This window comes from Populus nigra, chromosome 3 (assembly GCF_951802175.1).
Source record: "Populus nigra chromosome 3, ddPopNigr1.1, whole genome shotgun sequence".
NCBI classification, from domain to species: domain Eukaryota; kingdom Viridiplantae; phylum Streptophyta; class Magnoliopsida; order Malpighiales; family Salicaceae; genus Populus; species Populus nigra.
In genome coordinates this window covers 21,455,236-21,470,879 of record NC_084854.1, presented here as the reverse complement: position 1 = coordinate 21,470,879, position 15,644 = coordinate 21,455,236, and the positions used below count along the sequence as shown (strand labels likewise).

General features: G+C 28.6%; 1 protein-coding gene across 1 annotated transcript; it reads left to right on the top strand.

Annotated features, from left to right (window-relative positions):
- The first annotated feature begins 2,653 nt into the window (after nucleotides 1-2,653).
- On the top strand, nucleotides 2,654-4,257 carry LOC133688174 (transcription factor bHLH35-like). The gene is made up of 5 exons (XM_062107572.1): nucleotides 2,654-2,747; nucleotides 2,864-3,029; nucleotides 3,258-3,491; nucleotides 3,584-3,754; nucleotides 3,991-4,257. Exons 1-5 carry the CDS (start codon nucleotides 2,668-2,670, stop codon nucleotides 4,072-4,074), a joined length of 735 nt encoding a protein of 244 aa, XP_061963556.1. The 5' UTR covers nucleotides 2,654-2,667; the 3' UTR covers nucleotides 4,075-4,257.
- Nucleotides 4,258-15,644: the final 11,387 nt, after the last annotated feature.

Sequence of the window (15,644 nt, the reverse complement as noted above, 5' to 3'; positions counted from 1 at the left end):
TTTAGGATTTGCTCCCAAAGGAAGTCCTAGGTACCTAACAGGTAACCTGTCCCATCTTCTGAGAATAGAGCTAGCCATACTATATGTGTAATCATCATCTAGATTAACTCCATTCAATGAGCTCTTATGAAAATTAGCCCAGAGTCCTGATGCTAATTCAAACCATTTAAGGATGCACTTCATATATATGAATTAGCATGTTGTCATCATTTAGAATGAAAACAAGAGTGTTGGAAATGAAACTAAGTTGTGCTCAGTTCAAGGATGCAGGAATTCACAGCAAGAAAATGCTCTTTGGTGTTAATGTCATCATGGGATCTGCCAAAACTTCTTTTGTGTTGCTCTCAGCTCTTTTTCTGGACCGGTTTGGTAGGCGGCCTCTTTTGTTGTTGGGCTCAGCTGGAATGGCGTTGTCGTTGTCGTTGTCGTTTGACTTCTTCCAGTGTTATTTCTTTTTCTAACCAGCTTGATTATAGAGGAGAAAGCCTTTTAAACCTTAAAGCTCCAATACTGACCCTTTGAAGCCGACACTTAGAGAACAAACTTGAGAGGAAAAAAAACTGCAGCGACTACTATCTGGAGTTGAATGTAGAGAGCTTTCATGTGTAATTCTTGAAATAAAATTACGAGATTTTCTAACAGTAGATGCTCGATGGAAGAATTTTTTATTCCTGTCTCCAAGTCTACACCAGAGCTTCCTAGACTTTAGCTTCCAAATAGCCTAAACATTCTTACTAATCTGCCACTGTTGAGAAATCAGATTACTAAGATCAGACATCTCTATTTCTGTAAGCTGAGTAACCTCTCCTTTCCCTTCAAGCTTTTGAATCTGATTCTGTACATCTAGAAGCTTTTTGTCTTGATTACCAAATACTGCATGATTCCAGATTCTGGATTTTTTTGCCATGAAACTCAACTTTCGTACTAGGTTGTACCTGCCTGGAAATGTTATACAACTTTCATTCTAGAATCCTTTAAGATCATTCAAAAATTGAGGGTGAGAAGTCCAGCAATTTATGAAGCGAAAAGGCCTCTACCCCTAGTTTTGTAATGATTGCCCAAGGACTAGTTGGCAATGATCAGATAGACCTCAATAGAACCGAATCAATGAGATGAAAATTGCTGGTGTACTGCCGGAGATGCAAAAGCCCGATCTATGCGACTCTTAGATTTGCCTCTAAATCAAGTAAATCGATGCCCCTGGAGAGGATATTCCATAAGATCACATTCGAAAATAAGATTTCTGAAAGCCCATGAACCTTGCCGGTTTTAGTACCCACTACTTGCTTCACTAGCACGAAGTGTTTCATTAAAATCTCCTACAAGGATCATGGGAGGTCAAAAGTAGATTTCAGAATTTATTTCAGAATTTTTAAATCAAACCATAATGTCTTTCGGTCATATGTTGAATTGATGCATAAATTCCCACAACAGCACAATGGAAAGATGTTTTAACATACACACCAAAAATGGCTACCCATTGACCACCGTAATCTACCGATTATACCTGAAAATTCTCTTCATTCCACGTAGCTAAAACTTGATGTGGTTAGACCTGTAATAATAAGTGATTTTGAGCAGGTATGGGTTTCTCATAACTAGATGAGAATCTGCTACAAATAAATTATATGGATAACCTAACAAATATATTTATGAACCAGTGAAACAGGTATAGATCCAAGAGGAGGTTTGGTTGTGTCATACTAAAATAAAAGCTTAAAAAAATCATAACTTTTGATTCGACCATTACATCGTGTTCAAATTTTTACAGAAGTTTTCAGATATTGTTTTTCTTAAAGTAAATCTAAGAGATGCTCAAAGAAGCATGAAATCGCTACTTTGACTGTTAGATCTTTAGATTTTGAAAATCTCGCCCTAGGCTTCGGTTTTGATAGTTTTTGTAATTTTCCTTGTTATTTACGGATTTCATTCTTTTTTCCTTTGTAATTTTGAATTTTTATTTTGCTTCCTAATTGAGATAGAGTTTTTGACCTATTTAAAGCTTTATAAATCTTCTGGACTGGAGAATTATTATTCTAGAGAAAATAAAACCTATAAATTTAGAATTCACATCTGCAGTTTTTTTTGCTCAATAAAATTCCCGTATTCTTTCTTTCTTTGTTTGTTACTGTCATTAACCTCCACCTGAATCAAAACTCCTCCTGATTTTTGAATGGGGAAATGGGTTTTGTATTTATTGTAGTTAATATGTTCTTAAATATTGGTATATTTTATCCTTTGCAAAAAAACAATGATGCTTCTGCAACTCAAATTATTTTTTAAAAGGTGGTTGATGTGTAAGAGTTATTGAACATCATTACTTTTTGATTGAGATAACAAGCTTTTTAGTCATTTTTGGTAAATATTTTGAAGGACATGTGATAGATGTACTGAAAAACATTCATTAGCTTTTGTGGAAAAAAAAAAAAGTAGTATTATTTGTGAGTTAAGAGACACTGAGCGTACCATACCGTTGGATGTGGGCGCTTTCTGGAAATAGTTGGAAGAGAAAGACAAAATACCCAGTGGAAGATTTGTGCGCCACACATTTCCGTGTAATATATATATATATATATATATATATATATATATAAAGTGCATGATTGAGATGACAAAACCACTCTCTATATTAAGCAAGAACCATTCGGTTTTTCTCTGTCTCAATTCATGGATATCATTGAAAATATTGGAGAGTACCAAAATTACTGGGAAACTAGCTTGATTTGGAACGAAGAGCTTAATTATAGGTACCCCTTCATATATATTTTCTTTTGGTGCCCAAATTTTTATTTTACTATATAATATATGCTGCTTAACCATGTCCAAAGCTTTTACGTATAAAAGTGCTTTAATTTCGAGACAGTTGGGCAACGAATCAGCAATCTAATCTCGGGTACTATGCTTCAAGTTTGCCGGAGGGAACTGCTTCACCAATAAGGACTAAAAATATTGCTTCGGAGACGAACAAGAGGAAGGAGCTCAATGACAAGCTCTTGGCACTTAGAGAAGCAGTCCCCAAAATCAGCAAGGTAACCCAGAATTTTGATGGAAGGAAGACATGATTAATGCTGGTTGAGTGATATGCTTATTGGCAACCACGAACAAATTAATACATGCCATACACCGATAATTCTAAATTTAATGCTACGTACATTAATTAGTTAATTAATAATGCTAATGTTTGTAATTTGTTTTGTTTTGGATTTGATTTTTTTGTTGTTGTTGTTGTTTTCATTCTTTTTGTTGACCAAATTTAGTTGGACAAGGCTTCCATAATCAAAGATGCTATTGGGTACATCCAAGACTTGCAAGAACAGGAGAGGATACTCCAAGCGGAGATAAGGGAGCATGAATCCAAAAGATTGAAGAAACATCCTGATTCTGGCTTTGAGCAAGAGCTACCAGACTTGTTAAGATCCAAGAGAACAAGATATGACAAAATTTATCATCACAGTTTGGGCAGGAGTAGTTGTCCAATTCAAGTTCATGAAGTGAGTTACTCTCTGCCTGTACGTAAAACATGCCACTGTGTATCTCAAATGATTAATATGTTGCTTATGATGAGTCTGGTGATGTTTTTCAGCTTGCTATTACCTCTATGGGAGAGAAGACATTGTTAGTGAGCTTAGCATGTAATAAAACAACAGACGCAATGACTAGGATCTGTGAGGTTTTTGAATCTTTGAAGCTAAAAATTATCACAGCAAATGCCACAGTTCTCTCAGGGATGGTAAAGAAGACAGTCGTGATAGAGGTCAGGCTCCCTTCTCTTTCCTTGATCTCTCCAAGTCACACAAATGTAAAACCAAAAATATGAAATGGTTGTACGGATATAAAAGTGCATAAGAAGAGCTATATTTTAGAAAGTAAAACGGGTTCAATGATTTATATATTAAAAGAAAATATTGATGGAATTTGTTCCATAAAAAAATCTCAATCTTAGCACAAGAAATTTGATCGGGAAAGTTGACAGCAGCTCGTGTCTTGCAGGTCGACGAAGAAGAGAAAGAGCATCTGAAGATCAAAATTGAAAGAGCTGTTTCAGCTCTTAGATCCCCACATATAGTCCAGTAATGGGAAATTGAAGCACAATTTCTCTATTTCCATCATGGCTTTAGGAGATCAAATCCAAATAAATTGTAACCATATTAAAAACATTTCCTTAATCCTCTTATGGGACAGTACCATATATCATAAATGTAAAAGCAACCCTGTAGTGCAATTATTATTTAATTTCTCTCTGTATGCCAAAGTAAAATGAACGATCGAGAGTGTGTCTAAAACTCCTTGTTATTTAAATATGATGTGCAATATTTTTTTCAAAAGTTTTTTGACGGCTGAATCTATCACCATACCAGCTTTCATCTGTCTAGATCAATTAAATTCACGTTTTTGGGCAAGCCAAAACGGACTATCTATAAACAGTAAATTTAAATAAAAAAATTATCCCAAAGGTGATTTAAACCTAATTACGTTTATCTATTGGTATAATATTAAAATAACTTTTTTAATTAATATGAATATCCGTATCAGCTCACACATATGTTAACTAATCCTATAAATTCTAAAGTTAATCACTAAATAAATTTTGATGACTCAAACCATTAAAAACTAAACTTAAAACATGCAACAACTTTTGTCCGTGGACTCAAGAGGAACCTGTATTCTTCACGGGAAGCAAATTGAACAATTGCACCACATGAGTGCGTACAGACTGAATGAAAAATGCTCTCTTTTTTCTAAAAAAAGAAGCTTTCTTTTAAACGTACCACAGTGAAAAATGCTTCTTTAAGATCGTCTAAAGAAACTGGTCCTGTAATATTCTTAACATTAAATAAGACCACAGTACCGTCCATGACCAGCTTGACAGTGTTGTTTGGTACGTTCTTTCTCTAATTTATTGTTCCAACCAGTAGTTCACAATTCACGTTTTTCTTTTCAAAAGTAATTGCTATAATTATACCAATAGAAATTGTAATTAAATCGCTATTTTGAAAATATCACCCTTCCTCTTTGTTTCTGTATGTTTGATTTCAATGAGGCATTTCAATAATAACTCCAAGTAGCTTTATTTATAGTAACTTTATTATATCATTCCCCGCACTATGTGAGAAGTATCTAGATGTTATTAATATATTTTTTAGAAGAAAAAAAATTAAATTATATAAAAATTAATTTGATATAACCTAGTTAATTTTACAGGTTCAAAAACAACTCGAATGACCAATAAAAATATAGTTCAACTTAAAAACTATATATATATATATTGAAATGACAATATATTATATCAACTCAGATGAACTCAATTTTCAAATAACTCAATGTTGAATGATGAAATTAAAAATAAAATTCAATTAAAAAAATAAACCGAGTTAACTCGGGTTAACATATCAAACCTAGGTCATAAGGTCGGAATAACCTCATAGAAAAAAATTCAAATAAATCATGAAACTCAATTCTCAATTAACCTAATATTAAAAAATAAAAAACACTTCTACATTGTAAATTTTTTATAATTTATGTTTAATAAGAAAAATGTTTAACTATGCATATACATGTAAAATATTGTGTTATTTGCCTAGTGTAACACTTTTCATGAGTTTTATTGGAAAATTTTAAAATAATTTATTTTGCTTACTTTAATTTCACTGCATAGTTATTTCCAATTTAGCATTGGGCTTAGTGTTTTAAAATCAATTAAACATAATAATTTACATTGATTTATTTTTTTTATTGGTTGTTATCTTCTTTAAGAAATTATATAAGTGTAATAGGATATTGAAAGATTCTACAAGCATATATTTAAAAAAAAAACAAGAAAAGAGATTACAAGTATTTGATTGTGTATCTCTTATTTATATGGTATAATTGAGCATTATAAAAAACTACAAGTACCTATTAATTTGATTGCTTTTCATTAACTTTTAATTTGCTTTATATATGAGCATTTATTGTGAGATGAAGTAAACTAGGTAGATAAGCTTTATACATGAAATTAAAGAGAAAAACATAGTTTTGAGATTTTATAGAGCAGTAATAAAAAAGAAAGGAAAAATAAACTTAAAAAGGAAATAAATAACATTCCTTTACCATGATTTTCGTCTTTCAATTATATAAAAAAAAACTATCATGATCTTATATTTAGATTTTTTGCGATTATAATAGTATTGGATAATTTTAATTTACCTTAGCAATATAATTATTTAGTGATACATCTGTAAATTCTATGTTATTTACTAAAATTAAACTTTATATAATTCTTATTATAAAAAAAACGAAAACTAATTATATAAATGCCTTAGTTCTCAATTATTGCTCTCAATTCAGTATTGATTTTGGTGTTTAATTAGAAATAGAAAATAATATATATTTGACTTTTTATATTAAGTGTTATATGCTTTTATATTAATTTATAAAATTATTCAGAGTTGAAAGACACAATAAGTATTTATTAAATAAATAAATAAATAAAATACTATACACGATTATATATATATTGTCAGTATCTGTTGATTTTACGAATACAAATTCATCAAATTTATATATTGTCACTACTTGTTATTTATGAGCACAGAGCCTTATAAGATACTACAAGTGTCTATTGAGATTCAAAAAATCATCGATATATATGATTTAATTTAATTTTTTAATATTGACTTTAAATGTCTAATATAGGAGTACTGTTGAATTTTATAAAATGATTTAATATTATTTATCAAAAAACGTATTTTTTTAATTGTATTAATACACTGGTTGTACCATTTTAAGGTTTTTATATTTTCATAAGCATTATAATTTATTGTTATTTTAAGGGTTGTTAGTTTTTTTATCCAACAATTAAATATGCTTGAACTTATTATAATTCTAATTCTTTCGAGTTGCTGTAGCAACCACTCTCTCTATGACCTTATCAATTAACCAGCTACCCTATGCATAACTCCCTACATATGGGTGATTTTTTGTATATTTATGTTATTTCCAAATTATTATAAACAAAAAATGTAAGAGATTTAGGACTTATGTTTTCTATAATAAAACTTTGCATGATTAAAGTGTCGTTTGGAATTTTATGAAAAAATATTTTTTTGTTGAAAATTAATTTGTTATATATATTTTTTATACTAATATTAAAAATAAATTTTAAAAAATAAAAATAATATTATTTTAATATATTTTAAAAAATATTCATGATAAAATATCAATCTTTCCATAGCTGACCCGATTCATCTGCATTTCTAGTAAATAGTGCGTTATAAGACATGAATAATAATTTTATAATATCACGTATTGGACAGAAGTAATTATTATTTGAGTAGGAGCAGCCGCTGGCCCGCTGCATGCTCGCGTCAATTCATTTTTACAAGAGACGCCCTACGTTTGATAATCCCGCACGAGTCGAATCAAGGAAGTATCACTCTCAATTTGAAAACAATATAACTCAACTTGTTAAATTTTAAATTTATTTTTTAAAAATTATTAAAAATTATTAATTCGAGTCTCATAAACTTTAGAGCTACTGAAAACTTATATGGTTATTAATTTCAGAGTCTGTTGGATTAGTCAATATGCGTGTAAATTCAATTAATTAGGTTTTAAGTTTGCTTTTTAATAATCACGAGTTTGAGTCCCTTCAGAATTACTAAAGACTTATATTATCATTAACTTCAGAAACCATAAAATTAATCAAGATATTCATAAATTATTCTCGATATTCATATATATATATATATATATATATATATATAACGTATCACCCCCTTTCTTTCCCACAGTGAAGTCCTCATGCCACAAATTTCTAGCAAGTGAAAGCAAAGTGTGGAGTGTATCGAAGTCACGCCGTATAAATTTAAAAACCCAGTCACATCTTTCTGATACATTATGTTTTTGACACTTAATTTTTGCTTTTATTATTCCATTATTTTATAACATCTCTTATAATGTTTTATTTATCATTTATAAATAAATTAAAACAATTGGGAAAATCATGATGAACCGTTCGACCCATCGGGTCAACCCGGAATCCGAGTGACTCGACATCAAAACCCGATAAAGACCCGTTTTTCTTTTTTAAAATGTGTTTTTTCTCTTAGTTAAAGGTCTTTCCTTTCTCATACTTTTTTGTTAGTTATTAATCCATTTTAAAGTTCACTATATAAATACTAGAAGAATATTTTATTTTTTTAATATGAAATTTGAAGCCCTTTAATATATATGCTCTATGTTCACAAGAAAAAAATTAAATTTTTTCAATATAAGATAAAAAAAATCCCTTTATTTTAAATACTTCAACTTAAAAGGATAAGATAATATCTTTTCAATGTAAAATAAAAAACCTTTTTAAAATAATCATTTAAACTTCATTATTTACATCATTTATAATTTATATTTACATGGATTGTTTCTTGATTTTTTCATATAACTTTGATCCTCATTTTTATAATTGTTATTTTCTTTTTCCTTATTATTTTTTTTATTGAAATTTTTTATCTATCAAATTTGGTCCTTATTCTTTTGATTGGTACTTATTTTATTTGAAATAATTTATGAAATGGTAATTATTATTATTTTAATTTCTTCATCTTTTAATTTTTTTATTTGTTAAATTTGATCTTTATTATTTTGATTACTATTTATTTTATTTGAGATAATTGAAGAAATTATTTTTTTTCAATTTCATTCTCATTCAACTTTTTAATTTGTAAGATTTGTTCCTCATTATTTTAATAAAGTTGGAAAAAATAAAACATTAATAAGTTATTTTCCAGCTCATTTTTTATGACATAACCAAACATTGGAAAGTGTTTTCCAACTTATTTTCCATTACACTATCAAACATCAGAAAATAATTCACTTTTCCAGATTTCACTTTCCAAAAAAAAACTACTTTCCAGCAAACAAACAGGGCTGAAATATTAAAATTTCAAATATTTTTTTATTTTTTCGAGTTGATTCAGGTTGACTCGGGTCAACTCGTGTAACACAGGACCCGACCCCTTGGCCAGGTCAACTTGCAGGTCGGTTTGATAACTATGTGTTCATCTACTCTAGCTAATCAAATATTTGTTCCTCGGTCCTTAAATTTTTATTTTTTTTGTTCTGATCACTAAATTTTATTAATTTTTAATTACATCTTTACAAAATAGTTTTTTTTTATTTTTATCTTTTATTTATTGTGATTAAATATTCTTGCGTTGAATCAAAGACCAATTTTATGTTATTCTTAATATTAAAATTAAAAAATCAATGCTCAAAATTGATATTTTAAGAAAGCTCAATTTTTTCACACATTTATTTTCTAAGGATGCAAAAATGTTTGGTTTGATCCCTCACTAGATATTTTTAAAAAGTTCAGTTTTTTTCACACATTTAATTTCTAACGGCACAAAAATGTTTTGATCCCTCAAGTTTTACTTTCTCATATTCAATCCTTCTTCTTTGGCCTTTTTATATTGTGGTTTGTGAGGTTTTTTTTTTTTTTTTTTTACATTGCAGTTCTTGAATGTTTAGAGAAAAGAGAGAAAGTGGATAGAAAGAAAAAATAAAAAGAGAAGAAGAAAGTTCTTATATGACCAAATCTTAGCCATCAATAACTAATAACTAAGATTTTGGTGTCTTCTATATAATGTTATGCTTCATTTTTCATTTAATATAATAGTAGTGCTCTGCCTCAATTACTGATGCTTAGACTTTATAGTTGATATTTGAAAACTAGTCAAAATGATTTATTATTTAAATGATGCCAATGCTTTGAAGTTAATTATTATATTTGTGCCCTTCTTAAAAAAAAAACCATATATCAAATTTGAGCGTGTTTTAATTAGAAGAATGCAATTACTAATTAAGAACATAGTTGCATAAATTTTTTTTTAAAAAAAGTTGAATAAAAGTTGAATTCATTATTCACTTACCTATAAAGCATTGTTAAAACAGTGTTTTGATATTTAATATTAATTTATTTATTATTTGAATGGTTTATGGGTTTTTAAACTAATTAGAGAGTGTTCTAAGCTTTAAATGTGTTTATTAAGATTTTTAGGATGATTTTAAATTTCAAATACTTGAGTTTTAATTTTTTGGTCACTGAAAGTGAATGAAAAATATAAAAATAGATGATATATCGTTTGCTAAGATAGAAGTAATCTATTAAAATAAAATTAAAACACAATTGCATCATCCAATCTTTTAAAAAAAATAATAAGAAAAGCTAGTTGCATAAGCATAGCCTTCCAGTTCTATTTGACACTAGGCTTTTCCTTATATGCTAAAGAGATTATTTTAATTTATTTTAATTTTATTTCATCTCAAATTTTAGATAAATAAATTGTTTTCGCATGGTTTGTTTATACCAAAGAATCAATCACATATACTTAGTTACTATAATTAACCTTGAAAATAAATAAAATAAAACATGTAAAATAAAAAGGATAGTTAAGATAAAATACATGCATGTATATCTATGTTTTATCTATTATAAAAAATATCAACCCCCTCTCTTCAATCTTTAATCAACAGTAACAACTCTTGTTTAATTTATTAGACATTTTTATATTTTTCAATCTATTTTGTTTAAATAAATACATTATATTTTTATTTTTTAATTAAATCTTTATTAAGTAATACTCTAAAAGGTGTGGGAAAAGCACTGTAGCTTCCAACGCCTTTTAATTTTCTCTATTATTTTCTTATTATTAATATATTATATTATTATAATTATTATATCATAATTATATTATATTATAAGATATCCTAAAAAATACTGTAATTTTTTTCTTTTAATTTTTTTCTTATTTTTAATGAATTTATTTTTGTTTAGTTTAGTTATCAGATTTTCATAACACGGTTTTTGAGTTTGATGGGTTAACCTGATTTGACGAGTTAACCCGGAATTTATGTTTTTTTAATTAATTTATGTCATTTAGTTTAGTTTGTTAATGTTAAATTTTTTTTTATTTAATTATCAGACTTGCATGACATGTATTTTGGGCTTCACGGGTTAACTTGATATGATGGGTTAACCCAGTTAATTTTGGGTAAACCCGTCAATGTTTTTTCTATTTAGTTATCAAATTTTCATGACGCGAATCCCAGGTTTGACGGGTTAACCCAGTTAATTCAGATTTTTTTTTATTTTTCTTCATTAGTTTTTTTTCCTATTGGTTTTTTTTCTTTGTTTTTTTTCTTTTTAATTAATCTATTTAATTATCACACTTTTATGACATGATCTTAGCCAGACCCACATCCAAGGTTATTGAGTTTGGTATTGCAGCCAGATCCATTTAAACTTAGGTCATGCAAGTTTAATGTTATTATTAATATTATAAATATTACTATTAGGTCAGATGTTACGGTCAAACCCAAGACTTTTAGGTATAGCTTTGCAGAAAAACCTAACACTTTTAAATCTTAACTTTTTTTGATATTTTTTATGTAAGAAAAATTAACTAGCGGTATCGCGCGGGTTATATAACTAGTTATGATTGAAAATGCGTGTATACCCACTATATATAACCATCATAATTATGTAACATTTTCATATTAACCTTATTATCTTTACCAATTTTGCAATTAAACCTTCAAAATAAAAGGGCCCAAATTACGAACTCTCACATAACCCAAACCTACAAATTTATCAAATTACACCCAACAAAAAGAAGAAAAAAACTATTACTTTTTTTTTATTATTTTTTCTGATGAAAGCAAACGTTTACCAACATCTCAACGGAAGAGAATCAAGTGGTAGTTGGCTTTGTTATAAATTTGGGTCCCTCTATTTGAAACTTGTGGCATTAAGGACATAATTTGTCCCTGTTTTTGGTTACCAAGTCAGAAACCAGTGCTGTGCAGACCTTTACATGACATTGGCCAGACCGAAAATTGAACACGACTTATGATGGCGAAGTCAAGAAAATGACCCATGATAGTGAAGTCCTCTATAGCTCTTTATTTCAATTATTGGTGTTGTTACAACAGTTCCCAATTACACTTGGACTCTTGGTTTGCTAATTCGGTCTGATATTGCTTCGTGGGAATGATTATAAAAGCATTCTATGATTAGTACAAATTTCCTAATTCTTCAAGTAATGATTTTTTTTTTTCTTGACTTTGAAATGTTGGAACTTTGTCACATACGAACATCTTAGTGTTTAAAATCCTTGGAGGGCATGAGTTCTTTGATACGTGAGATTACTATCATGATCAGAAAATTAATTTACACCGATAAATTTTATAATAAAATCATGTGGTTAATGGGTGTCTTGTTAGAGATTTCAGATCCAATAATAACGCAGTCAGTGATTTAAATGTCGGCGAATAAACCGAAAATGTTAGTATCAATAACAGAAACAAATATCAATTATTTTCTGTCACCCTATCCTTCCGTAAATATTGCTAACGGTTCACTGACAAAGTAACCATCAGTAATATATTATGTCTCGCTAACAGATTGAATAATATTATTGTCTTAAGTGATTTAATATTTTTTTTATAAATATATTGATTTTATTATTGAAGGGTCTTTAATTTACCCTGATTATTACTTGAGTTTTTATCATAAGCTTGAAGTTTTTTATATTAAGAAGAAAAAATCCAAGCATTTAAAGATATTGATTAACTACTGTTTCAAACACTAAATAATTCTTTATTTATTTGAAGATATCATAATAAGTAATTGCTATTCTTTTTAAATTCAAAATCCTAGGTCACTATTTGATGGTCCAATATGATTTTATTTATGAAATTCTTAATTTATTTAAGAGCAGACTATCTAACTTCTTGTTGGAAATGAAACTTTATAGAAGACATGGGGCGAACATTTTTATTTTTATTTTTATTTTTATTTTTATTTTTATTATTATTAAATAAGTTGTGTGCAAAACATTTCATGAATCATTTCCATGTTATATATATATATATATATATATATATATATATATAAAATTAAATGTAAGAAGTGTTTACTAACACTTGTTTTGTCAAAAGTCTTTCTGATGGTCGTGTCAGCCTGCTGTAGGAGAAGTTACACGTGTCAGTTGTCAGTCTTTCTGTATGTCATTTTCAAGAACAATAATCTGTGGTCATTAGTCAAGAATGCGTGAGCTTGGCATGGTACATAATTTAATGCTGTCTAGTAAGATGTTCGGTCCCATTCAAACATAACGAGTGTGATTGATTTTTCGTTTAAAATCTGTTTTAATCTTTTATATTTTTATATTATTTTAATGGGTTGATATTAAAAAATAAAAATAATATTATTTAATATATTTAAAATAAAAAATATTTTAAAAAACAACATGTAAGTACAAATATATCATTATCAGGGGTGATTTTCAGCAAGCTAGCTGAAATTATGTAAATTTAGTAGTCTTCTGTTTCTCATATGCTGACTGAAGAGAGCGACATATTTGATGCTTAATTGCCAGAGGTTTCAAAATGCAGGGCCCCCAACTTATATTTGCCACGTGTATGATCCTCCTCGGGAAGGCACCAGGCTCACCAGTATTAGTTCGTTTTCGCTTTAATTATTTGGACCACGAGGAGGAAAGATGACTGATGCCCATAACTATCTATAGTGGAAATACATTAGTCTATCGTGTATTTTTCTTTTTTTGCTTTAATGATTAAAATAAAATTTGATAACTATAAAATAAATTATAAATAGGTAAATGATATAGTATAACTATACAAATCTTACTTGTATTGAGCTGATTGGACTTTAAAAAAAAATCTGATATTTTTTATTTCAAAATTTTGAATTATGACATCTTTGATTTTTCATGTTACTCCTTGCGAATGTGTTAAATCAATAACTCATGTTATAAACCTGATTGGACTTAACCAAACAAGCCCAACGGGCCAGTAAAGGAAAAGAAAGAAAGAAGAAGAAAAAACATTGAAAAACCTAAGCTGACAAGCCCAACCAAACAAGCCCAACCAGACAGCAGGGGACAAAATCCATGTGATCTCTCAAGGTCTATAAATACTCAAGATCACCACCGGGCATGAAAAAGACTAAACAACGAATCATAACACACGTACAATCTCCTAAACAAAACACTCTCCTGTATTTTTCTCCTCTTTCTTTACATTATATTTCTCTCCGTAATTTGCAAACTTGATCATCAAAATCCTCTATTCTACCAAAAAAAAAAATTTGTTATGAAAGAGTTTAAAAAAGCCGTGGAATATATGAAAAACCCAGAGAAGAACGGAACCTGGGTTTAGTGTCAAAGGAAGTGGACACCGCTTGAGATTGAAAAATAGATGTAAATGAAAAATCAAATAAGATAAAAATCATAATCATAATCCACAGGCGTAACGGAAAGGAATTGAAAAATAAAATAAAATAAAAACCTCAAGCATATCTATATAGCCAAATTGTCTTTTACGCCTTCCCCTTTAGCTTACCGTGCTATGGTTCTTTCTCTCTGGTTTTTTTCTACTGGTATATTCATCGAAATTGTTTCTTTTACCCTTCTCTTGCCTTCGGGCTTCTTCTCCACTCCCATCATGCTTTGTATTGCTTGGTTGCAATTTTACGTTCAGCGATAGGCCTGACTGCCTTTCCAACTGAGGACAGCCTTTGTGTGAACTTCTGCCTCCATTTAACCAACCAGTGGTAGAAATAGAGGGGAAAAAAGAGAGAGACAAACAAAGAGCAAATAACACAGTAGAAACTCGAGACTGCCCTGGCATGTAAGAAAAGGAAAAAAAACAATGACAAGAGAGGTCTGGCAGCAAGAGAAAAGGGAAAAAAAAGACAAAAAAATATGGCTAAGTTTTAAAAAAATCATCATAAAAAATATCTTTTTTTAAAAAACCATTTTTAACATAAAAACAAAAAAAATCATTTTGCATGTTTTTTCAGCATTATAAAAACTATGTTTTTGGAATTTGTTAAAAACAAAAAATATATTTTGTTCAGTGTATTTTTAGGCTTCATGACAAGTTATTTGTCCTAAATAAATTGGCTCTTGGGTGTACAAATACAAAAATATAAAAAACTCATGTTTTTTTTAAATAATAATGATAAAAAAATAACAACAACAGCAACAACAAAAATAATAAATAAACAAGAATAAAAAATTTCTCTATTTACAAGATTTATTTTAACAAAAGGGCTAAAGTCTATTTTTGCCATCATCCGAAACCATTTCTCATTATTCATATGGATTCAACGCCCTTTTTCAATAATTCAATGCTCGTATTCTATCGCGTGTCAAATATTTCCTTTACCAAAAAAAAAAACAATTCAACATATAAACTTTTCCAACATGTTTTTTCACATGAAATAAATTTCTAATTATATATTTGTTTTTTAAAAACTAGTTTCTAAAAAATCACTTTCTAAACTTTCCAGTTTATTATTAGAAAAGTTAGTTAACAAAAAATACTTTCCGGTTAACGGAAAACACTTTCCAGTCAAAGAAAAATTTGACTTGGTTTCCAGGAAAGTGTTTTCCTCTTATTTTTTATGGAAAACACTTTTTGGAAGTTGTGAAAAATTTAGAAATGTCATAGTAATTGCTGATTATATCAAATTTAATCTTCAAACTTTTGATTGCTATATATATTTTGTTTTGAATATTTTTTTTTCAATTTTATCCCTTAGAATTTAATTTTTATATTAATTTTGGTCCTCATTTTTA